Below are 24,303 nucleotides of genomic sequence, written 5' to 3' on the forward strand. Positions count from 1 at the left end.
GCACAATTTGTGCAAACGAGTTTTGTTGTTTTTCTTTATCCTGTTAGATATGTGAATTACTTAGAATCAGAACGGTGTAGCTTTTCTTATTGTTTATTTTCCTTGTTTGGTTCAAGTTCTAAAAATCCTGACATTCTGTTCATTTCCATGTTCATCATTGTTAGAAGGTGCTGCCATATGAATTCGCAACTTTGTCTTTAGTTTCTCAGTTTGTTATTGCAGTCTGTTCTGTTCTGTGGGAGTTTGTTCTCTTCCATAAACGTTTGTGTTTTCCGTTTGGACTCTAGTTTCTCTGAGTCTGTCTTCGGCTCCTTTCGTGTTAATTAGTCTCTCTCTCTGCCTCAGGTTTCCCCGCTTGTGTTCTGTCGCAGCTGTTCCTTATCGCCTCCGATTACTTCCTCTGGTGCCCTTGTCATTTCTCCACCCCTGACTCAGCGTTTAAACTCTTCTTGTTTTTTTTACTATTTGTTTCTGGATTCTTTCATTACTCCGCCTGCGCTTCATGACCCGTGATTCTACTGCACGTTTTTGTACACGGCCCTGCACTTTGGTTCTTTCTTAAACCCAAACAATTATTATTGTTTACAGTTTATAGTTTGCTTGTTTTTTTTGCATTTGAGGCTTTTCACAGGTGTTTGTGCACTTTCCATTTTCCCGCCACTCTGCTGCTGAGTCATCTAATTTCCACACGGCAGGACAGACAATGGAAGTGCTCCACTCTGATCTGTTCTTAACCTGATTTAAACATCTCCTCACATTTATCCCTGCACCGTCGGCTGTGTTCCTTGTTTTTGAAATGCTGTTTGTTCGGCATTATTCTCCAACAAACCTCCGATACCTTCAAAGGAAAGCTGGATTTACACCGAAACTACAAGTAGATGAGCTCTGTTCAATGGTCAGGTGAAAGCCTCTGGTTACTCTGCATTTAAAATAAAAAAATCACACAACCTTTTTCTTCCACTGTAGAGTTAGCCTTTAGCTCTACCGGTGGACAACACGCCGGCAAAATGCAGGCGAGGATCCGAGTGTCCGACCCTGACACACACACTTGCTCGCTTTGCAGTAAGCACAGCGGCGCTTCTGTTTGAAATCTCTGACCTCCAACTCGCGACGAGCGCCCACAAAGAGGACAGTAGTTCTAACGGACCTGTCAGCATTCGATTCTGCTTTATCACCCGGAAGGTAACAAAGAGTGAGGAAGAAAAAAAATAAGGCAAAGAGGGAAAGCGACAGATGCTCCCGTTCAAAAGCCTCCATGCAAACGTTTATGGAGAAAGCCCGGCCTCCGAATACTGCTTCCTCATCAGAACCAATCGCCGTCTTCTAGTAATTCTCGCCGCAAACGAAGCAGCTGTAAGATGCTGCGCTGCTGGCGGAAAAGCAAGACGTGTCGGGGACGGAGGCAAACCGGGCAGAGGCTGAGCAAGCAGGCAGAACGCCGAGACGGAGGAGAAAAGCCCAACTTCATCAGCACCTTTAACTCCCCCTCCATATGTTGTGTTTTGCACAGTGTTCCTGAGTCGCAAGTATTGTTCTCAGCCATCCAGGATTTTCAGTGCATTCCCACATTTAATTGGCCTCGCCCAGAAAAAGCTAAGTTTGCTGCTTTTATGCCGAGAACACAAAATATATCTGCATACAGAATTTAAGAGTTTGGAGGCAATTGGAGACACAACACCCACAGAGTCCATTTCCACCTCTGGTAAAACGTGTGTACGAGATTCTCATAACCAAACGGTTGCCAAGGAGAGCCGATCTGAAGATCAGCACGCATCTGTCGTATTTGAATGACGCGTATACTTTTGTCTTTCCGGTTTTGAGGAGTGGATAAGGTAAAATTGCTGCTGTGTCATTTCATATTTGGTGAAACAGAAGGTTGTGAATTATGAATTAATTTGACAAATTCAAAAAAAGTATAAATGACACAAGAAGAGCCATATCGGTTTTATAGAAATTATTTCCGGTTGGAGGAAATATGAGACAAAAAAAAAAAGCAAAAATAAAGAACTTAATTTTTTAAAATCACCAATTTTAAGAAGTAAATTTCCGCCAGCAAAATATTCAGAAATCCTGAGATTAATCTCATAAATTCTGTAGAAAAAAACTTAGATTATTGGAACGTGGATTATTTTTATTTATTTATTTAACCTTCAAGCTCAGAAAATTTCCATTAGTGGATCATTTTAGACTTTTCAAACTCAGGAATGTCAAACTTTTTCCTGAAAAATTCTGAGATTAATCTCTTTCCTAGCAAATTTCTGACTTCAAAACTCAGTTTTTTGGCGGAAACTTCTTCTTCTTGTTTTAAATTTTCCATCTACAGCGGACGTCGTGTGTTGCCGTAAATCTGTTTTCTTGATCACAAAATGTCAGTTAAAATTATTTATTGAAATGCCATGTTCTTTGCTCATCTTTCTAACGTGCCAGTTAAATTAATCAAGCTGCTTTGCTCTTCAAGCTGTTGCTAAGTGGAAAAGTTTCTGTTGAGAAAAAGGCAGCAGAATCCATCCGGCGACCCGCTGTGGAGGAAAAATCCCCAAAGAACCCAGAAGGCATGAGGCAGCGTTTAGGCTGAACAAACGGAATAATTGTTAAACAGTGAACAAAAGTGAGAAAAAACCCCAACATTTTAAAAGTCAATCTTTTCTCACATGTTTCGCAACGTTGACTTACCGTCCCGACGGTCAGTTCTGGTGGGTTGTCGTTGATGTCAGTGATGGATATGAGCGCCGTGGCCGTGTTGGAGAGCCCAAAGTTCAGATTGCCCTCCATGTCCGTGGCCTGGACGATAATGGTGTACTGCGACACTTTCTGTGAACAGAAACGGAGAGATCGTGCTCAGCGATCGGCTGATCCGGCAACAAATAGACAGCGGAGTACAAAAGGGGAAAAGCAAATGTCGTCCACGAGACGCTGATCTCCAAAAGACAAATGAACTGTTAATCTGCGAATCCAGCGCGACTCCCAGCCTGGGATTGCACGCAAGATAATCCTTCCATTCGAGAACCAGCCGCTCACTGGAACCGTTTGCCGCTCAATACCACACAGTAAACGGCGCAATAAACAAAGACAAACAGACACACAAAGTTTAAGAGAGGCAACAATGAGTTGGTTAACAGGCCCATTCGTTACTGTCGAAAAGTCTCGGCGTTCTGCTGCGGGAGCAGACCCGGGTCATCACTCACTCTAATGACGGTGCCGCCACTTTAAGATGCACAGGAAAAGCTTTGGCTAATGGAAGGAGGTGAAAGGGCTTTATTTAGTCCGGTGATTGTGAGGAGCAGCAGCGTGCCGCACTGAGGGACGCAGGCTAATGTCAAACTTATGTCAGCCGTTTCTGGCATTTATTGATAGAAATGACAGCGCATGACATCATGTATAATAAAAAAAAAAAAAAAAGGAAAAGGAAACAACTGCTAAATCCCTTTCATGAGGTGAATGTTTGTATATCAGCCAGTTTTTCACATCCTGCTTGTCATAAATGGGTTCTTTCCTTCAGGTATCAATATCAACCATGTGTCACGTTAAGCTCGCTGCAGTTCTCATTTGAAGCAGGAGATGTCACTACAGAGAATCTGCACTTACAAGTGATAGAAGAGGAAATATCTACAGGAAGCATTTTGTTGATATATGATACTTACTGAGCCCCTGAGATCCGATACTGATATCTTTATCGGTTCGCATGTTGAAAAACAATCCAGATCTGGTATTATGCTGAGCAGCGTTATGCTCGATTATTTATTTTAGATTATTTTTCAAAATTCCTAGTTGCACTTTCTGAAACCAATTGAACAAAGGTCTGTTGCAATTGTTTATCAGTTTCAGTTTCTTTATTATTTCTTTATTTTATCTTACATTCCTAACTGCGCTGACTGAACAAATTATAGTTGCCTTAATTTTATATGTTTGACTAGGCTTGTGAAGATATTGGTGTATTTAAGTGTGCTGCACGGGTACAGAGTTGTCAAATAAATGAGCAATTCAGTACATTTCTGTCTGCGTTTCAAAAAAAAAAAAGAAGAAAAGTTTTTAAGTACATTTGGTATCAGCCGATACTAAACATCGGGTTTCTGGATGTGTATTGGAAGTGACTTCTTCTTCTGCCGTCACAAATTAGCAGAACTCGTAGCAGCAGCAGAAGGGCAGAGTCTTCCTTCTGCACCGACGACTTTAACAACTGTGGTGAATACAGACGTGATCTTCCACCTGCTGTAACCGCTGCCCTCAGGTCATTCTCAAAAACATCATTACAGCCGCAGCCAGAGCAGCTCTCTTCCACGCAGACGGCGTCTCGCCGTCGTCAGAGTGAGGGAGCGCAAGACTTTAGGGTTTGACGGACCTCACGTAAATGTTCCGGCAGCCGGTCATACGTATCAAGATTTTTCACGTTTCTCTAACCGAGAAGTTAAGAAAGTTGAATAATTTGGTGACGACTGAAATGACAGTTCAAACCGAGCAAGACTAGACCCTCGGAAATGTGTTTGGGTTGGTCAGTTTGCCTCTTTTCTCTTAAGACGAAATCTTAATTAGAAAAAGAAACAAAGGCCTTTCCAATGGGGTTTTTGTGGAGTCCAGTCATCTCAAAATGGCCATTAACTAGTCAAATAGTAACACTCAAAGTTAATCATTTCAGAGATTTCCTGTTTTGCTCTTTGTTTTGTTCCTTCAATTTATAATCCAGAGATGCTACTAAATACAGCTCTGGGGAAAAAAAAGAGAGACCACTTAAACTGACCAGTTTCTATGATTTTACTCTTTATAGGTAAATGTTTGAGTAAAATGAACATTGTTCTTTTACTCTATGAACTACTGACAGCATGTCTCTGAAATTCCAAGCAAAAATTTAGTTTTTATTCGCAGAAAATGAGAAATAGTCAAAATAATGAAAAAGATGCAGCGCTTTCAGACCTCAAATAAAGCAAAGAGAAGAAATTTATGTTCATTTAGAAACAACAATACTGATGTTTTAACTCAGGAAGAGTTCAGAAATCAACCTTTGGTGGAAAAACCAGGAAGTTTTCAATGGGGTTTTTTCCAGAGCTGTACACATGTGGATGAATAATAACAGGTTAATGGCAAGTAAACAAACTAGGCTGAGGTCTTTACCTGATGTGTCAAATAAATGACAGCCAACAGAAAAGTACAGAAATTTCTTTTCTGTTTTAGTTTGTAACCGAGATTGTCGAGAAGAAAATAATTCATTCTAATAAGAACAATTCGAGGTTCTATATTCTTCTTCTGCCGCAGCTCTCAGTAGAGGCTTTTTTTGTCCTTTGTAGCGACATCTACTGTTCAAAATGAGAACTGCAGCGTGGCTGAAGATAGGAAAACAGAAAGGCAGACAGTCCCTGCTGACGGGCTCTGTCCGTGGTGCTGAAAGTTCACGCTGTACTCAGATCCAACCACCCTCTCAGTCGGTGTGTGTGTGTGTGTGTGTATGTGTGCTTCCACCCTGGCCGTATATAAGCCAGCCACAAACCCGCTTTGTGGGTTCATTTTATTCCTATAAATCCATATGGCTTCATTCTGCCAGAGAAGAGAAAGGGAGAGAAAGAGAGAGAGAATGGAAATCAAGGACGGCCCAACCATTCACTCCGTGGAACCTGCTCCTTTGTTCAAATATCTACAATGAATCTTACAGCGATGGTCTGAACGCCTGTTTGTTGCGGCGCCGGCTTCAGCACATTCATCCGCGCTCTCTAATGACTCGAAGTCCACTGGCTCTTGTGATTTCTTAAAGAAACAGGAACGAATCTGAACAGAGGCGTGGTGAGCCACAGATTCAGGAGATAACGCTTCCCATGTTTAGTCTTTTTCTTTTTCCCCCCCTTTCTTCTCCCTCTGGTTTATTGTGTTCTTTGGTAACACACATTCTGAGCTTCTTTCAATCTCCTCCCATGTTTTTTTGCTTTGTTTTTTTAATCTCATCCTGGCTGTTCATGTCATTTCTCAGCCCCTCTCTTTTCCTCTCTCCCTCTTTCTTTTTAAGACTAGAAGGAAGCGGCTGATTGGGAGATAAGTCCGGTCAAAGCCCGCGTTCGGCCGAGGCCGTTCTGCGTCTCTCCGAGTCATTATGAAGTGTGCCGACGTGTTAATTTGCACCAAACCAGTGCTATTAATGAAAACTCAATACTGGCTGCCCTTTATTAGATTCATAATGAAATATCAATACCATCTTGCCTCATCCAGGGTCTCGGTAAACAGACCCCCCGCCCTCCTCTGACTGAATGTGTCTCACTGCAGACTCTTCGAGATCCAGTCGCATTAATCGGTCTTGAAATAGCAGCAGATGGTTATGAGAAGCTAACAGGCTGGAGCTTTTTGACGAATGCGTCACATTCCTCAGGTCATGCGACGAGAAGCTGAGCCGGTGGGGGGTTGGATGATGGGAGGGGGGTCTGTGCCATCCTGCAGGGTAATATCACCCATCTGAGAGTAGTTACAAGTTTACAGCCTTCCTATTGCACACATATGCATCCATTAACCTCGCGGTGAGTGGGAACAGGTGGGACTCAGACATGTAAAAGCACTCGGCCGGCGTGTGTTCATGCGCAGCGAGCGCGCGCGCCGCGGGAGCACTCTCCTGTCCGAGCAGGAACCCTCTAATGAGAACAGCAGAAGTGCTGAACTGAAAAAAAAAATAAAAAAATACAAATCTCCCCTTCAGATTAAAGTCCAGCGCTGGCAGAAGACGCAGCTGCTTGTCTCGCAACCAAACAGGCCGACAGTCCACGCCAAACTCAATCTGCACGAGCAAGGAGCCATCGGAGACCGGAGAAACATCTGCACTCTGCCGACCATAAAAACCTCCATTTCTTCTTTTTTTCGCTTCGCACGGCCCAAATTAGGCAGCTAGCCGTCCAGGAGACGGAACACAAATGCTGGGAAATGGCTTCCAGTTTCCAACGTTGACTCCTCAAATTGCCCAACAGAGCAGCTGTCAGGTGAGGTGGAACGAGCCGGGTGTTCTTAATACGCACATGAAAGAGCTCCAGTGAGACTGTGTTAACCAAAATAGAGAGGGCCTGCAATCTACAGTGCGCAACTTTTATTAAAAAAAAAAGAAAAAAATAGTCTTTTACGTATTTGATAAAACAGACGGTTTGTATCTGTGAATAAAAATTAAAAAAATAATTCAATCCCCTTTTGCTGTCTGAAGAAATGCACCTCTGGTCAAAATCAACCAATCAGAGCCTGGAGGAGGGTCTTAGCGTTGTCAATCATGCCCATTAAAGCGTCGCTGTAGCGTAGCTTTGCTTGATTGACAGCGCTAAGTCCCTCCTTCTGGTTCTGATTAGTTGCTTCTGACCACTCAGTGTATTTTCTACAGTTAGCACTGGGAGAAGGCACAGGAGAGGAGCTCTTTTAAAAAAAGTTTTTTTTAAAAAAATAAAAGTTATATACTCCTGATTTAATGTTGATGTGAGCTGGTGAAGTGTGGCTTTGTGGCAGCAAGACGTGGACAGGTGAGTGAATTATCTTAGCGTCATGCGGTTCTGTACAGAACCGCTCGGGGAGGGAAGAAGAGTTGGAGACCAGATGAGTGAGGCTTGCTGCTGTCTCGACTCGGCTGAATTGTGATCTGGCTTGCTGGGCACCCGCCGACCGCACTCATTGGCTTGTCACTAGTAATCTGCGTCAAACAGTCCCAGATCGCTGCTTCCCTCCCGTCTGTCCACTCCAGTGAGGCGCTGACCCCATCACATCGTCGCTGTGATCGCTTAAAGTAGTGTTCACAATTTAAACCCATTTAATCACATTTTAATAACCATAAAACAAGCCCGGGTGTGAAAATTTGTCTGAAAAAACGGCGCAGTTGTTGTTTTCTTTTTTACTTTACACAGTAAGACTTCAAAAATATTTTTGCCTTACAAATATTCTGAAACGTTAGAACCACAAACTTCTATTTATTTTAATAGGATTTCATATCAATCTGTCAAATAACTCAAACTCAACCAAACTGGATGGAGAGGATCTGTGAAGAGCAACTTTTAAGTCTTCCCTCACAGCGCAACTCTTTCTGTATGTTGACAGCAGCGATAATACTTCCAAAGACAAATTTAAACCTGTTTAATTTTGTTTAAATACTTTTCTTTTATGAGTCATGCTTTTCACTTTTGTTATGTCGTAGTAAGTCAGGTCTGAAGTATCCAGTTTTTTATTCAAAAACTGATTTGGACACATCCACCTAAAGAACTTCGCAAATAAAGTTAGAAAACATTTAAGACCTTTTTTAGAACCTACAATATTTGCTTATTTTCTACACGGTGAATTAAAAGATTGTATTGCTGAGGAGGTAAAAACAAAGGAATGAAGAATAAAGTTATTTGAACATGGATCTTACAGAGTTGGGATATTTGTCCTGCTGAAAGACTCAAGCCGTTTCCAACAGGTTTTCTTCCAAAACTGGATTAAGGAAGATGGCTGGTACTAACAAATATTAGCTCCATACATCTTCCCATTAAAACTTTGAGCTTCTCTGTCCCAGCTGAAGACAAGTGTCATCAAGTCATCCTGTCAGTTTGTGGTTTGTGTAGATATCTTTGCATTTTCAGTGGATAGATGACATAGTACTCATAGAGACAGTAAAAATTTAAGAGATTGTTTAGATCTGAATCGGCTTTAAACTTCCCCGTAGCTCGTCTGGAACTTGCTTTCGCTGGATTTCATTTAGGGGTATTAGAGTAGTGAGAGTTAATAAATATGCACACATAAATATTTAATAAAAACAAACAAAAAAAATGATCACTTTCTTTCTAAGCAGTAAAAAAAACAAGAAAAAAGAAAGAACTGCATGTCCAGAGAAGTGTGTCTGTCCCGTTGTCATCCCTGCGTGGAGTCGTCCGCCATACTGCGTTAAGAACAAAAGCAATGATGGCTTGAATAAATCCTACAGCGTGGAGACGCTCTGCTCTCTGAAGGCTCTCAATCTCTTTTGTAGAGACACTGACTCAGATATGAAGGTAAACCTGAGTCCACTTGATTAGATACGCCTCCACATCCACGCAAACGGCTCACGTAGCGGATAAAAGAAGGTATGATTCATCGTTGGAAAAAAAAGGAAAAAGAATACAGAGCGAGAAGGTTTAATTGACTGTTCACCTGTGCATTACAACACAATGCACAGGCCAGGATTAAGATCCAGTTTTGAACAGACTGTTGCTAACAACAGCAGATGAAAATAGCCGAAGCGAGTGTGCAAATAAACACTTGTCCTGCAGCGGGTCATGCCTCTTCACCAAAACGAGACACAAAGGAGACAATCGTTTGTTGAAACCGTCACAAAAAAACGGGAAGGTGAAAAATGGAGTTCGGAGCAAAATTAAGGATTTCTAATTAAACTGAAGAGTCTGATAATACACAGAAAGATGGTAAAAGCTAAATCATTACAGTATTGCAAATAGGCTCCTGGGATTATGGTGTTGTACAACAGTGCTAATGTAAACAATTAGAGGCAACTATTTTATACTAGAGAAAGTTTGAGTTCACTTAAAATAACATTAGCCCTTTTGCTAAAACGTTAGCACAATCCGGGGCTATAGTTACGTTCACTGTTTTCACTAAGTCAGTACTTACAGGCAATATTTTAGGCCGTTGTATATCAATGTTACCCTAATTTCTTAATTGCTAGACTTTTTTTATTTCATTTTTTAAATTCAGAATTAAGCAAAAGACATACTTAGTTTGAACTAAAATATTACTAGCTAACAAAGGATGATGATTTATACTAATGTCAGTGAGCGATGTTAATCGTGTTACTTGATATTAGAAACCGGTTTGGCTACAAAATGTAACATTAGCCAGTAAGATGCTAAGAAGCTAGCATAAGTTAGTGCCAGTTTAGGGAGCGTCTCGGTCCACCAGTTTGTAGCTAAAGGCGTTTTTACGGAGTATGAGGAGGTTGCTTCTGTTTTTATAGTGCCATTAGAAAATGACCTCATCGTTATTTGATGCATTTGTTCACCAGATAAACCAGACCGACTCAAAGTGGATACAAAGTTATCGCAAAGTCTGTCAGTATTTATCTAAACATCACCTCAAAACAGCTGTTTCCTCAAAGCTCTGAGGAATGTACATATACATTAACAAAATTATTTGTCATCTCTTAAAGTAGTTTTGGATTTTTTTAAGTCTTTTTTAACAGGTTTAGTTCTTTTTTTCCCCCACAAGTTCCAAGTTCTTTGAAAGCACTTAAATATAATCCATTCAGGTATAAAATGGCACCAGCTAAACTATTAGCATATTAGCATATTTGTACCAACAGCCTCCAGCAAGGAGACAATTTCTTCCCATTTATCTAGTTGTAGCCGGAGAAATATTAAAGATACCTCAGCGTGAAAGGCATGAATGAGATTCATTTTATCCTAACAAGTTATTTCCTAAATAAGAAAGCCTCCACAAAACCAATAGAGACAGCGATTGAAATTCCTGACTGTTATTGCTAATCTCATTTTAGCTTGTTTTGTTTTTGGTTAACCCTCTGTGGTCAAACGGCAGAGATGTTAACAAGTCGTTTGGCTTTTTTTTCCTCTCTCAAATCCATGTCAAGATTTAAACATGCTCATCATTAAAACAAATTCTGTTTGTAAGGACACATAAATTAGGATGCAAGAAACTGCAACCGACAATTCTGCTTATTTTGGAATATGAGATGCACAATGGCCCAGTTGTTAGCATTGTTACCAAGATGCCACATTTTGTTGCGGATTTTATGTTTGAATTTTTGATTTTTTTAAAAAAAGCTCATTGTGGGATTGTTCTACCACAATAGAACAAGAATTTATGCACATCATAACTACCAAATTTCCAACTTGTATTGTAAAGCAATACATTTCAGAGCATGACGATAAAACAAAGTAGTGCTCAAAGAGTAAGAAATTTTAGCCAGAGAACTGGCATCGATTTATTTAACAGAGGAGCATAAATTAAGCAGCTTAGTTTCTTCTGAAGGCGATCCGTGGCACAGCTCAATGCTAACTCGGTGCGCATAATAAAGTGGATATTGAGTGGATATTTTCTTGATTAAACGCTCGCTTACAAGCAGTCAACATCCACCTACATGCATCAATACTTTTCATTCAGCAACCAGCTCGTAATCCTCTGATGTTTTTTTTGCCGTCTGGCCTCTGGAGCTCCGGCTAAACAAGGCGAATTAACATAACTCAGCGTCTCGGAGACAATACGGCCCCAGGCCCATTTAGAATGCAGGTTCTCTTGCCTGTATCCCCTGGTTAGGCCCGGCACATCCTAGTGGAGCCAGGCTGTGGGCCGCTCTTGTCCTTGAGGCTGCTCAGAAGATGTCCTAATCGTCGGTGAGGCGGTCCAGTGTGGAGCTGGCATCAGCCCTGGGGGGACAGCTTGATGCCGAGCAGCTCCACACCACGATCCCCTCCCCGTCCCCCACCAGACAGTTCCAAGCCAGGGCTCATAAGAGATTGAGACAGCCGGGGGTAATGAAAGACAACAGCCCTGCCTGCCAGACGAACTGCTGGCATGGAAAAGGGCCGCAATGGGAGAGAGTCCATGCCAGCTGTGGCTCTTTGACATGTTGGACTCTGCTACCTGCTGCATCAGAGTTGTACTTCATTTGAAGACCGTCATTCCTGTTCCAGGCTAACAAGTAAATTTGCTTTTAGTACAGTGTTGGGCGGGAAAAAAGAAAACCCACAAACAAAATTGACCAAATCTAAAAAGCTGATTTAGTCCCCCCCCTCAGCTTAACCCTCTCAAGCACAACAAACAGTGGGCCTAGTAGGTGTGGAAAGATACTATTGTGATAATAAAAGTGATGATAAGAACTATTTACAACTTATTTTTTTAGGTAACTCTGGTTCTGACTGCATGGCACAGCAATCCCCACAAACACAAATACTGCTCTTAAAAAGCCCATTTGTAAGAAGCTTCTGTAGCACATCAGACGCATAAAGAAGTGTGATTTTATCACCAAATTGCACACAATAACTTCTTTTAATCATATTTTCAAATGTATTACTTCTCGTCGATAAACCTTTATTGAAAAAATTAAAACATAAAAAAAATGTAGGTTGTAAGATGACAAAATATGAATGAATTGACTTGGTTATAGTGGATTCACTCTTTTACTTGTCACCCATAACTGTGCTGCCATGGTGGAACAGTTCCATCAACAAAATAAAACCTGGAAATGTAGGTATTATTAATTTAATGCTGGTCGTCACAGCAAAGGCAAAATAACGCAGAAAAAAAACAGTGAAAAACCGAATTATAAAACAGACTTCTTGCCATAGCAACTGGCTGACAATAGTCCACTACCAGGATTCAACACCCACAAAAAAAACAACATGAAAACATTTACCACACACAGAACCGAACATTCAATCCATTACAGTATTACGCTTTCAGACTTGATGTTTATTTTGCGATTATTAATAGGTGATCGTCTGATCACAGCGGTGGCTGATTAGCTCATTTAAACACCTGCTCTACTGATGGTCTGTCAGAGAGTGTGTGTGTGGGTCGCCTTTTTTTGTTGCTGTTGTTTTTCAACTTAACCAAACACATCAAATTCCACAGCACATCAACATCCTAGGATCGCCAAAGTCAAGCTAGCATGCCTGACCTACTTCCCCTCTGCCTTGCTATTTTCTCAAGTCAACTTTTTTCTGACCTGTGAAATGTGACACTTTGTCTGTGTTACTTAGTTGTTGCATTGTTGACAATTTTTCTTTTACATTTCACAAGTACATTCAAGAGTCAGTGAGTCATGTTGACAGACTAACAGCTAAAACCAAAGGCGGTCGTCATCAGCAAGCAGTTTTCTGACATCTTTTGGGATCTTTGCGTGCCTGAGTGAAATCACGTTGAACACAAGTTCTCCTGCAAGACACTGAAAACGACCTCTGACCTCTACTCTACGTTTTTTTTTAAATTATTTTTAATTTCAGGAATTAATCGACACCTGTTGTTTGGTTAGCTTGTTCCCCCTGAGGTGTGAAGGATGTGATGTGCAGAGCAAGGAAGAATAATTGGTATATTTCAAAGTCAGAGGTAAGTGACACCAATCTTACCCTTCATCCACCCCCTGATTTCCTCCTCAACGCGAGAGAACCTGCTTCTCCTCTTAGTTAGCCCATGAATATGCTAATTAGACGCCAGTGTGGTGCTGCAGGATTAGCAGGAGTGTGACAGGATACAGAATATAAATATAAGTACTACACAGGCGTTAACCATGTGTTCCCTGTCAGCGCAGTGAGTGGGGAATGTTCATGTCTTTGCATGACACACGCTACTTTAGCTGCTCAGAGACCTCTTCTGCCCCGTCCCCCCCAAAATGCCCCGCCTCCGGCTCGGATGCACTTAAAGAGCACGTGAGCGCGGAGCGCTCGCTCATGTCGACGACCTTCACAGCAGGTGGATGAACTCCCAGGTGTGTCCCAGTTTTAGAGTGAGGATCACAGGCAGGTGGGTACGGCACCGGGGATCGATGTGTCCAGATTAATGAGCTGTTTCCTCGCTCACATCAGCTTTGTTTGGGCTTTGGCCCGAGCCAAGCTGGAAACAGGGACAAAGCTCTGGCAGGCGCTCACTAGATTCATTTATATTGTCGCACAAATGTGCCATTCTGTAAAGCCATGCCAGCTCCAGTATAAAAATTTAGATAGGGGAGAGGGATTGATGTATTGTTTATCTTGTTATAAAACCCGAGTAGTTTTTTTTCCCCTGTAGATATTAATAATTATTCCCTCAGCAACAACAACAATAAAAAAAAGGAGTTCCCTGGCCAGGTTTTAACATGAAGAGATGCAAACGGGAGTTTTTAGAAAGTGAACATTATGATGCTCGCGCTGAGCTGCGTTTACGTGTCCACTAAAGCCAAGTAAGTTACAAGGACGGGACAATCCCAGTTCTGGACAGCACATGAATTTAACATCTTCCAGGTTTGATTCCCACGACCTAAAGCCCCAGAAAATCCACCCAGGTTCTTCCACGGAGTGTGGAAAAAGAGAGAAAGAGAGAGAGAGAGAAAAAGAGAGAGAGAAAGGAAGCAAGAGAGAGAGAGAGGAAGTGAGGACGAACAGGCAAACGGACCCGGCTTTGGGATAAACAAAAGTTGACATCTGTGACCTCCCTCATTAGCAGCCCACGGTGGAAGATGGAGCGGGGACGACGAGCGCGGCGGTGTCGGTGGCGGCGTGTGGGTTGGTGAGCGACTACAGAAAGCAGCACACAAGTCGCGGATGAGACAAAGAAGAACGATAAAACGAAGCCTCTCGCGACCCCGCAAGCAGAGAGGTGCTGGATTTACGTGGCCATTATCTCGGCTCCTCCGCTCTGCACCGAGACCAACGCTAAATATTCCTCAGCTCATTTTTGTTTGGAGATAAGAACTCAATAAAATATCCGCTGTTAATGGAGGGAATGCCGTTAATGGCTTTATTTGTTTTCCTTATCAATAGTGTTCGGCTAAACTTAAATGTAGGAGTTAAATAAATCTTACAAAAAAAGGAATTCTAGGCTCATTATATATATGTCATAGCAGCACATTTTACCAGTATAAAAACTGTGGGAAGTAATAGTTTCTGTGAACTTCTGGAAAAGTTTGATGTTTTGGCCTGTGAAGCAACAAACTAATTAGAACAGCAAAACAAAACAAAACACCACAGTGATTACTGACCTCCCTGTCCAGTCCGGCGGCCACAGTACTGATGTCTCCCGTTTCCATGTTGATGGCAAACATGTTGGGGATGGGACTGTGGGGGGTCTGCGAGAGGATCCGGTAGCGCACCATGCCGTTGGCCGTGGTGGAGTCGTCCGAATCCGTGGCCGTCACTTGCATCACAGATGAGCCTGGGGGAAAAAGAGAGACGGGCCAGAGTGAGACACGGGAGGAGACGGGTAACGGACCGCAGTCCCTTACAGATGCACTTCTGTGGACTTTATTTAGCAATAGACCGACATAAAGCAGCGCACAATTGTTAAACCTAATTAAAAGCATAAAGAGAAAATTAGAGTCGTAAAACCGTGGGCAGGATTTGTGTTCAACCGGCTGAATTAATACTTTGTAGAACCACTTCCTGTGGTGTGCCTCTATCAGCTTTACACAAATAGATTGTTTGTGTCTATTCATTTATGTAAAATAGTTCAAGCTTAGTGAACTCATGAAGCTGTTTTTCTTTAGAAATCGCTTTCTTCGAGAAGGTGTGTCATCCTGCTTCATTGTTTGTTTTCAATATACACGCCCTATCTTGATTCGCGTTTCTGCCGCCATGACAACGCCTCCCTCGCTGACCTCAAAGGGTCTTCCTGGTTAGATAAAAGGTGCAAGTAAATCAGAGTTGTTGTCGAGCTGGAAGGTGACCGCCTGCCTCAGTCTTTGTTTCGTTGGCAACAACTCTGACCAGCTTCTCTGTTCCGTCTTCAGACCTGCAGCAGTAAAAGCCACTTCTGCCTTGATATTACTCGATGTCAGTGCTGCGTTTGACACACAGTTTTAAGATATTTGTAGGCTGGAAGAAGGGTTGAGGTTGTTATGTACTCAGTTACATTGTCATTAGTAAATTTTACCTCTGTGCGCAGAAAACGTAATTGTGGGATTCCTCAAGGGTCCATTCTCTGGCCACTTTTGTTTGACGTCTTTTTCAGTGTTCAACTTTGTATTCCTGACACACAAACCCCGCCTCCCGAAATCCTGTGGCGGTAACAGGGCAAAATGAAATGTCTGAAGATGGAGTTAGGCCAGTCAAAAAGTTGCCCAAAAACGAAATTGGCGGTTCGGCTCTTCACACCAACCGCTTCACGCTTGCCAGATAAAAGCTGCAATTAGAAAAAATAAACAATGTTCCTCTGACTCGTATTTGCACGCCTGCATTTCAAACTAAATCAAACACGACGTGTTTTTTAAGCTCATTATTATTATTGTTATTATTAATGAATTTGTCAAAAATATCAAAAGGCGACCGCGAGGTGACTCATTTTGAGCGGCTTGAAGCGAGTTCCCAAATTGCCGTGACATTTTCCGTTCCGGATAGTGACTTTTTATGAGAGACGGAGCTTGTTCCAGAACAGAGCACAAACACAAAGCCTATTAAATAAGCTCCCATTTTAAGCTGCGCTTATTTGTCCTCTGTACATTTCAAGCTAGGAGCGCAAAGTTTCCACCTCTGCAGAGGCCATTTAGAAATGAGCAGCACTGGGTCTTCCATCCATTATTTCAGCCCTCGGCAGCACTGTGGCTGCTGTTGATGCTTTGATACTCTCTCCCCATTTGTCTTAGAATCACAGATAAACTCTGTCATTTAAGGCAGGCGGCAAAGAGGCAGCGAGACAGAGAGAATGTTTGCCACCATTTCTCTGCATGTGTGTGTGTGCGTGTGCCGACTGGATCTATGTACATCTAAATGCATTTCCAGACACATCTAAGCATTTGCATGCATGCGTGTGCTTGTTTGTGTCAACCTAGTATGTAGCAGGGTGAAGTGGGGGGTGGGGGTTTAGGGTGGAGGAGGAGGGGCTCCGAGTCCCAGAGCAGAATTATTGATTTGTACGAGTTTGTCAGCTGGGCTCGCAAATGCAACCAGGCAATTAGGAGCACTTTGTGCTGGAAAGAGGAGAGATCGCCTCGCCTCCCTCACAGGGTTCTGTGAAAATGTCACTTTCCATCAGGCGGCCATTTACAGGCTGCTGCTGAGAGAGAAAGGAGTGTCAGTTCGCAGGAGGAGGAGGAGAGGGAGGTGGAGAGGCAGATTAAACACAAAAGGAAGACCGGAAAGTAAAACGAAATTGTAAAAAACTCCACACACACACAAACACTTTTAGCTTTAGAAATATTCAGAATTACAACCCACGCTGGATTTTTACTGAGATTTTATGTTACAGACCTAGAAAATGGTGCGCAAATGTGAAAAGGGAGGAAAATGATACAATATTTGAACAATGCTTTACGTCATGAGTGAATATGGTTTTATTCAAATGTATGTAATTTGACTCCATCCATCTTCTCATCAACCCACTTCTCTGTCTCTGCTGAAGATGCCCATAGCATGATGCTATCACCGCTATGAACGCTTCTCTAACCACGAGGCGTTCAGGCTGTCGTGCATTATTACAGTGTTTTGCAAACAGGCCAAAAGAGTGGCCTCATCTGACTAAAGCATCTTCTTTTACTGCAAACTACAAACAAAGTTACTTTTGGCTTTCTTTCAACAACAGCTTTAGATTTGCTTTCACAGCAACAACAGCTGTGTTGTAGACCGGCGAGTTCCTCCGGAGTTAGGATGGGCCTCTTGTCTGCTTCTCTGATTAATGATTTCCCTTAGGTAGATAAAGTCTAATGCATAATTAGGTAACTTCTGAATGTAGCTGCATATTTATATTGTTAGAACACGAGGTCTGGTTACAAATATAAGTTGCACTTTTAAGACTGTTAAAATGACGACATGTTCCCGTAAACTCTGCCAAATGGTTTGACGAAAGGTGACAAAAGGAGAAGGAAGGAAGTCGTACATTATACGTATGTTAATTTTAGAATTTCTAAGTTTTTCTTAGAAATTCTAGAACTCATTTACTCTTCAAGTGTCAAACTCAAGGCCCGCGGGCCACCTCCGGCCCGCCGTAAAGTTTGATGTGGCCCAGAAGGACACATACATAGAACCTTGAAAATAGCTGGTGTACACTTTAACAATACTTTATCAATCACAGTTTTCAACGAAAGAGGATTACGACCACAGAAAAAAACAATTCGGAATCTTTTTTGTTTTTTGCAGCTTAGACTTTTTTTCTCAGAATTTTGACTTGTAACTTTTTTTTGAGAATTTACCAGAATTATTCTCACTTTAATCGTCTAAAATCAAAAGTAAGAATTCTGAGAAAAAAAGTGAAAATTCTGGGAAAAAAGTCAGAATTGTGCCTATTCTTCAAATAGCCAAATTAATTTTTTTTTTTTACAGTGGCCACAATCTTTTCCCATGGTTTTTATATCTGTCCTGCCAAATTTCATCAACGTGAAATGATGTTCAGTATTATTTAACTATAAGAAGAAGTACTCATCGAGTGCAGAGGCTACCATTTATTTGCGTTTTAGAGGTTTGTTAATGGATTGTATCAACACATTTCACCACAACCGGCCCATCGAGTTTATTCACAATCTTGATCCGGCCCAAAATAAAAATGAGTTTGACACCTCCTGAAGTAAGGCACACAAAAATCAGCTGAAACCATCGGGGCAGATTAAGTCGGCTGCGTCACATCAATAGCAATCAAAGTCAATCACCAAAAATAAATCACACCGGAACGCACAAGTCCCGTCTCACTCCACGACCTTTCAAATCACCTGGCAGGAAAGATGCAGAGCAGCCGTCGGACTCATCGCAGACTCCGTGGCTCCCTGCGGGCCTGAGCGCTTAGCTGGGGTCTCACTTCCTGTAATTGGGTTTCGGTGGCACCATCATTCCCTGCGACAGCCCGTGCGGACAGGATAATTGTAGCCTCAAATTCTATTTCAAACTTCATTAAGTTTCAAAGCAGGATTTGTCACTTTGACCAGCAAGCAGGAAAAGGAGGTCCGAGGGAAGGACTGAAAAAAGGAAAACTATTACAGAACACGGGGCTGTGTCGATATATAATGAACCTCTTCCAGTCCTGTAGGTTAGCATGGGGAGATGTGAGCATGCGTGTGTGTGTGTGTGTGTGTGTGTGTGTGTGTGCGTGTGTGTGTGTGTGTGTGTGAGAGAGGGAGGGGGGATGAGGTGGACCACATGTTGGTGCCGCTGCCCTTTGTTTCGACATAGAGGATGCTGGGATGCGATAATAGGCCGCTCTCAGGTCCACGAGAGGCGAACGCCGCGCATATAAGGTGTAAACTGAGCCTGCTTAATTCCGATTCAATTTAAGCACTAATTCCAAATCCTAATTGCTTTTCCACCAAAACTGCTGGACCAGAAAATTTGTTGCCGTTCGGACATTGTTGGCCTTTTTGCACACGCGACTTTTGATCACCGGCGAAGTCTCGCTGCTGTCGAAATTCTAATCAGTCTGAGTCAACATCTGGCCCCAAATTACGGAGAGGACGTTGAAGAAAGTGGATATAAATAGAAAGAAAGAAAGAATTGGGAGATAGACTGGTTGTAAGATGAAAAAAAGAAAAAAAAAATCAGTGGAGGAAATTGCATAGAGGGGGAAAGAAAGTGAAGAAAGGTCATAGTATGGAGAGGGTTTATAAGGACCATTAAAAGGAGAAGTGCAAGGGGAAGTCAGGGAGTGAGAGGGCATGGGAACGAGAGCATGAGTGGATAATGCTTCTCATCAGTGGGGAGAAGATAAAAGCTTCTCTGGGAGCAAAAAGAATGACCGTGTTCCAAGGAATAGGAAGGAAACGAGGTAAAGGTTGAGAGGTAAGGAAAGGCAGAAGGAATGGCTAAAACCCGAATCATCCCAGTGAAAGTGATAAGGAGGACATCGCTTTTCCACACCTGAGAGCCTGATGAGTTCCTCTACAACAAGGCAGAGGTGAGACTGGTGCAAATCATCTTTTTGGGATTTTTTTTTTTTTTTACTTCTTGTCGAAGCATATCTCTCAAAAGGAACATGTTGAGTTCTGTTCTGGACCAAAAGACGAGCGGCTGAATAATAGGCAGGAACGCAATCACCGACCGATTCATCACATTCAGCTATTCAGGTGTAACAAAACTAGAAAACCGGTCAATGAAATGGCAGCAGCTCTTCACATTTAGCTATCTATGGGCAGCAAAAAGACTGCACTCAACATTATAATGGGGAAAAAAAGGGGATTTAAGTGGCTGTGAACATAAACGTTGGTCTTCCAGAACCTGATGATCTATAGGGATTTTAACACACGGCCACATCAAAAGTTAAAGAATTTATAGAGCGTCTGGGGTCTATCAGATAAGATAAAAATATCTTTTTTATCTTCGATTGTGTGAATGACAAGCACATGTTGATATCAAGGATTCAGAAAAGGCAACAACAGCTGGAAGAACCACTCGTTGCAACCCAGGTATGCAGAACTCCCCCGAACTCTGAATGTTTGACATGTTGGATCTTGAAGCTAACGAGCTACAAAACCAGACACACATCTCCTCATACGGAGATGTATGAGGAGATGCCAACTTATTCCACTTATGTGGAATAAGTTGGCCACTTATTCCACATAAGTGGCCAACTTATGTGGAATAAGTTGGCCACATTTTATTTTACGACTTTTTACCTGGTTTAACCTTTGTTTATTTTGAGTTAGCTCAGTGGCGGCTGCTCCAGTCCTTCAGGTGGAGCAAACTGGTCCATACCACAACTCGGCATGAAGAGGGGGGAATGGGAGTTTCTTATGTTAGCTTCAGGTAGGTTTTTGTGTGTTTTCCCTTTTGTATCTTCTCTGTGGCCTGTTCAGCCAGTATTTATGTTTCCCCTTTGTCTCATTTAGAGAGGTCTGTTTGCTTGAGTAAGTCTGAGTTGATTTCTCTTTTATGGGCCCAACTTTGTCATTTTTCATTATTTATCCAAGTTTCTGTTTTGGGTTAAGTAAAAAACAATTCTTTTTGAATTTGAACCTGTGCCTGACTCTCTTTTTACGGCTCTGTCCATCACAACATATTTAAGGCAAACCTACATTTCGTTTTATGAATTTAAGACTTTTTAAGGATGCACAGACAGCTTGTAATATCTACAGCAGGAGGAGATCTGTTTTAAAATGTCAAAATCTGTTTCCAAAGGCGTGGCACCACATCTTGTAGAATCTTCACCAAACAGAATATTGTGTATCCTCATCATACTGATACATAATACAAGTATGTTTTCTTGTGGTTCTGCTCATTAACCAAGCATCTGCTCAACTCAAGTCCTCTGCCAAAACCTTCCCTGCTGTTTCCGTTTACTTTCATCGACCTAAGTCGGCCCACTAATACACAGAAATCAAAGTCAATGGCAAATCCATCACTCCCAGACCATTAAACGACACTGATTTTGGGTTTTATTTAAAAAAAAGCAAAAAAAAAAGCTGTATAGCTTTTTTAAGGTCTGGATGGGGAAAAGACGTGTCACAATCTGGAATGACTTCTTCTCAAACTTCCCTGCAGTTAGAATTATGATAAAATACACATCAACATTTCTGTCTGTGGGTCTGTCTGGGTTAAAAAACAAACAAACAAAAAAACATGTTATGGGTAACTGCAGGCAGCAGAGGCTCGCAGATGCACCAGTTACTGCCTGAATCTCAACGAGGTGCTGTCAGGGTGGATGAACCGGCTCCTGACAGGAGGCTGGTTCAAGACTGGGAGAGGGGGGAGAAAAACAGTCAACATTATACCCAGAATCTGTTAAAAGCTCAGGGGCATCAGACTATTTACAGCCAGCTGCCATCCCCACTGGCAGGGAACGTTGGCAGAGAAAAAGCCAGACGTACAATATAAAATTAACCTGGACGATTCCACAATTTTTCGGCAGCAGCATGAAAAGAATACGGACCAGATGAAGGGGCTACTTAGTAAAAGTAAAATTAATTATGGCAAGAGGAAGAAAATAAACACACACAAAAAAATACTCTGGCAAATGTGCAATAAAAATTCACCCAACCCTGGTGAGATCTTTTGAGAGGCACGAGAGCAGAGACGAGAGCTCTCGTCTTTCCAGCAGCTATTATTGCGCTTCCTGAGCGATCCGGCAGCAAGTGGACACCTCTAAATATATCTGCTCACACAAGCTGCTGAAACGCGTCGCCAAGAGGAATCCTGAGTGACCACTTGTGATTGCGTCTCAGCGACCTGTTCAGCGTGCAAATAAACACGGAGCCCATCTCACACAGTCGGCAGGCCAACAACAAACACGCCATCGGTCATGCGATCAATATTCTTCGTCTGTGAGACATTCTACATTGGTTTTAGAATTTCACCAAGAACTAAACTACCGGGCAAATAATGTAAATCTCTATGACAGGATGCAGATTTGTGGATTTCCTTGATGCCTGATTTTCACTGTTCATGATTTTCTTGTTTGTGTTGAACAACACGTATTCTCTGAATGTGCAGTAACGAAAGGGAATAACGTGGATGGTCGGGTCTCGTTACCTCTTCAATGCATGCTGTGTGTTCCTGCTGATGTTATGGTGTTCTGAATAGTGCATGCTGAATTGGGATCAAGACTGTGGAATCCAGTGTTTTCTGCTGTGTCACCACATGTTAGGCCTGGACAAGATGGCTGAAAACCGTATCACGATATAAGGGATTCATATCAGTCCATACCAGGGGCGCCGTATAAGGGGGGGGGGGGGCCAAGACCAAAAAGCAGACATTTGCCCTGAACCCCCCTGGATCTGCATGAAATGGTTCGTTCCTGCTTGTAGCGCTTGACAGTGACGATGTTCAGCAGCAGTCAGTGGAAGACAAGAACGACTGGCTGTTACTATGCTACCAAGAACAATAATAAAGTAGGTTTTCAAAAAATAGAGCGACAGAGAGAGAAAAAGGTAAAAGTGTTCATTTATAACCCAGTTTTTCTCCAAGAGGTGGGTGAATTAAGGAAAGAAATTACCTCATATTCATATACAGTATTTAACTTGTCCCTTTTACCACATTTAACAACAGATGAGTCAGTCAGCAGCAGCTCTAGCCCACGTCCCTCCTGACCATCCTCTCCTAAGAGAAATTAAAGCTGCAGTATGTAACTTTTATAAAAACTTTATTTTTAACATATTTGTTAAAACTGTCATTATGTTGTGACACTATGGTATGAGAGATAATCTGTGAAAAATCTATTTCCTCTGCTTTCTCCCAGTGCTAGAAACAACCAATCAGAGACAGGAGAGTTTCAGTGCTGTCAATCACAATCTCATGTGGTGCTGCTCATCCCTATGCTGTAGCTAGCGCAGCCTGTTGTGAATGCTCAATCAAATTAGCATAGCTACCAATGACAGCAGATAAATATTTTTCCTTTAATGATAAGTTGTTTTTCCACCATTAGCACATTTAGCAGCGAGTGAATGAAGTTGATTGTCAGCACTAAGACCCTCCTCCTGACTCTGATTGGTTGTTTTGGCCGGAACGTTGCATTACTTTAGCCAGCAATAGCAGCTCAGGGAGCAGGTGGAGGATATGGATTGTTTTCACAGATTATCTGTCTCATGACAGTTTTAACAAATATGGAGAAAACATATTTTTTTATTAAAGTTATATACTGCAGCTTGAATAAAATTTAACTACATAGCATTTTCTGAGAAGTCAGGATTGCTTTATGTGTATTTTGTATGACAGTTGTTCGTGGGGAGAGACATTTCAGTAAGCTAAAACTAATAGAAACAATTCAAGCAACCTACTTGCATACTGAATGTGGACTGTTGGATGTTAAATGCATGAGCAGTAAATATTGTGCTAGTTATCAGTATTGGACCAAAGAAAGCAGGGCCTTTGCAAAAATTGTGACGCTTTTTATGGATCAAATAGACTCAAAAAATTGTAACGGCAGCTTCGAAGGGGGGGCAAAATGTAATTTTTTGTCAGGGGGCCAAATTCCTCGCAGCGCCCCTGGTCCATACTGATCATTATTTATTATCAGTTTTTGGTTTTAAATATCTGAAATACTGTCAAACTGGAGGCACCTGTTTTATCCACCGTTTTCACTCCATGCTGGTTTTGTTTTTTATTTTTAAGCAGTTACAACAAAAAGTGGAAAAAGTCGCTCAACAGTTTGTTGCTACGTAACAAAAGAGTGAGTTCAATGATGCTAACCACCGTGGTTAGCTAGCTGAAGTCCTTCCTCTTCCTACATCCCCCAGAATGCTGTGCAGTTCTGGATCAGTAAAATTATTGAATATTCTGACCTATTTTTTTATTAATACTGGTCACATGTCTATCATGAGGAATATTCTTGTTGATTTATTGCTCAGCCCTACAACATGGTATAGTGATGCTTCTTATTATGTCATTTATGTATTTATTTTTTTCCCAAATATAAAGATCAATTTGCTGTCTGGGAAAGAAATTTCAAGGCTCCGAGAGTCTTGAAGAAGTCAGATAGTTACATGTGCAACAGGATCAGTTGTTTGTGAATCCAAAAAATCAAAATAATAAAAAAAATGAAAGCATTATAATGTCATTGCCATTTCTGTGTTAAAACAAAAATTCATAACTTTGTCTGATTTGTTAAGAAATTCAAAAGAGAACTTCATTAGTAGAAGCCGTTTTTAGCTAAAATGCTTTTGATAAATAGAAAAATTCAGGTTTTTGGGGTTTTTTTTGTCAGTACTTGACCCACCAATCCAAAGTCAGGTCTGATCAAGGGGAGGTGACCACTTCCTCATCTCTGGCCAAGTGACTGTCACAT

General features: G+C 41.8%; 1 protein-coding gene across 2 annotated transcripts in view; it reads right to left on the reverse strand.

Moving 5' to 3' along the window:
• Positions 1 to 24,303, reverse strand: part of LOC102225617 (cadherin-4-like) — a 301,946-nt gene that overhangs the window by 26,125 nt on the left and 251,518 nt on the right. For both annotated transcript variants that reach the window (XM_023325117.1, XM_005800636.3), the window contains exons 8-9: positions 14,654 to 14,826; positions 2,674 to 2,811 (exon numbers count right to left, since the gene is read on the reverse strand). In XM_023325117.1, coding sequence (XP_023180885.1) covers positions 2,674 to 2,811; positions 14,654 to 14,826 — 311 coding nt within the window. The remainder of the gene's footprint in view (positions 1 to 2,673; positions 2,812 to 14,653; positions 14,827 to 24,303) is intronic.

Source organism: Xiphophorus maculatus, chromosome 20, assembly GCF_002775205.1.
Source record: "Xiphophorus maculatus strain JP 163 A chromosome 20, X_maculatus-5.0-male, whole genome shotgun sequence".
NCBI classification, from domain to species: domain Eukaryota; kingdom Metazoa; phylum Chordata; class Actinopteri; order Cyprinodontiformes; family Poeciliidae; genus Xiphophorus; species Xiphophorus maculatus.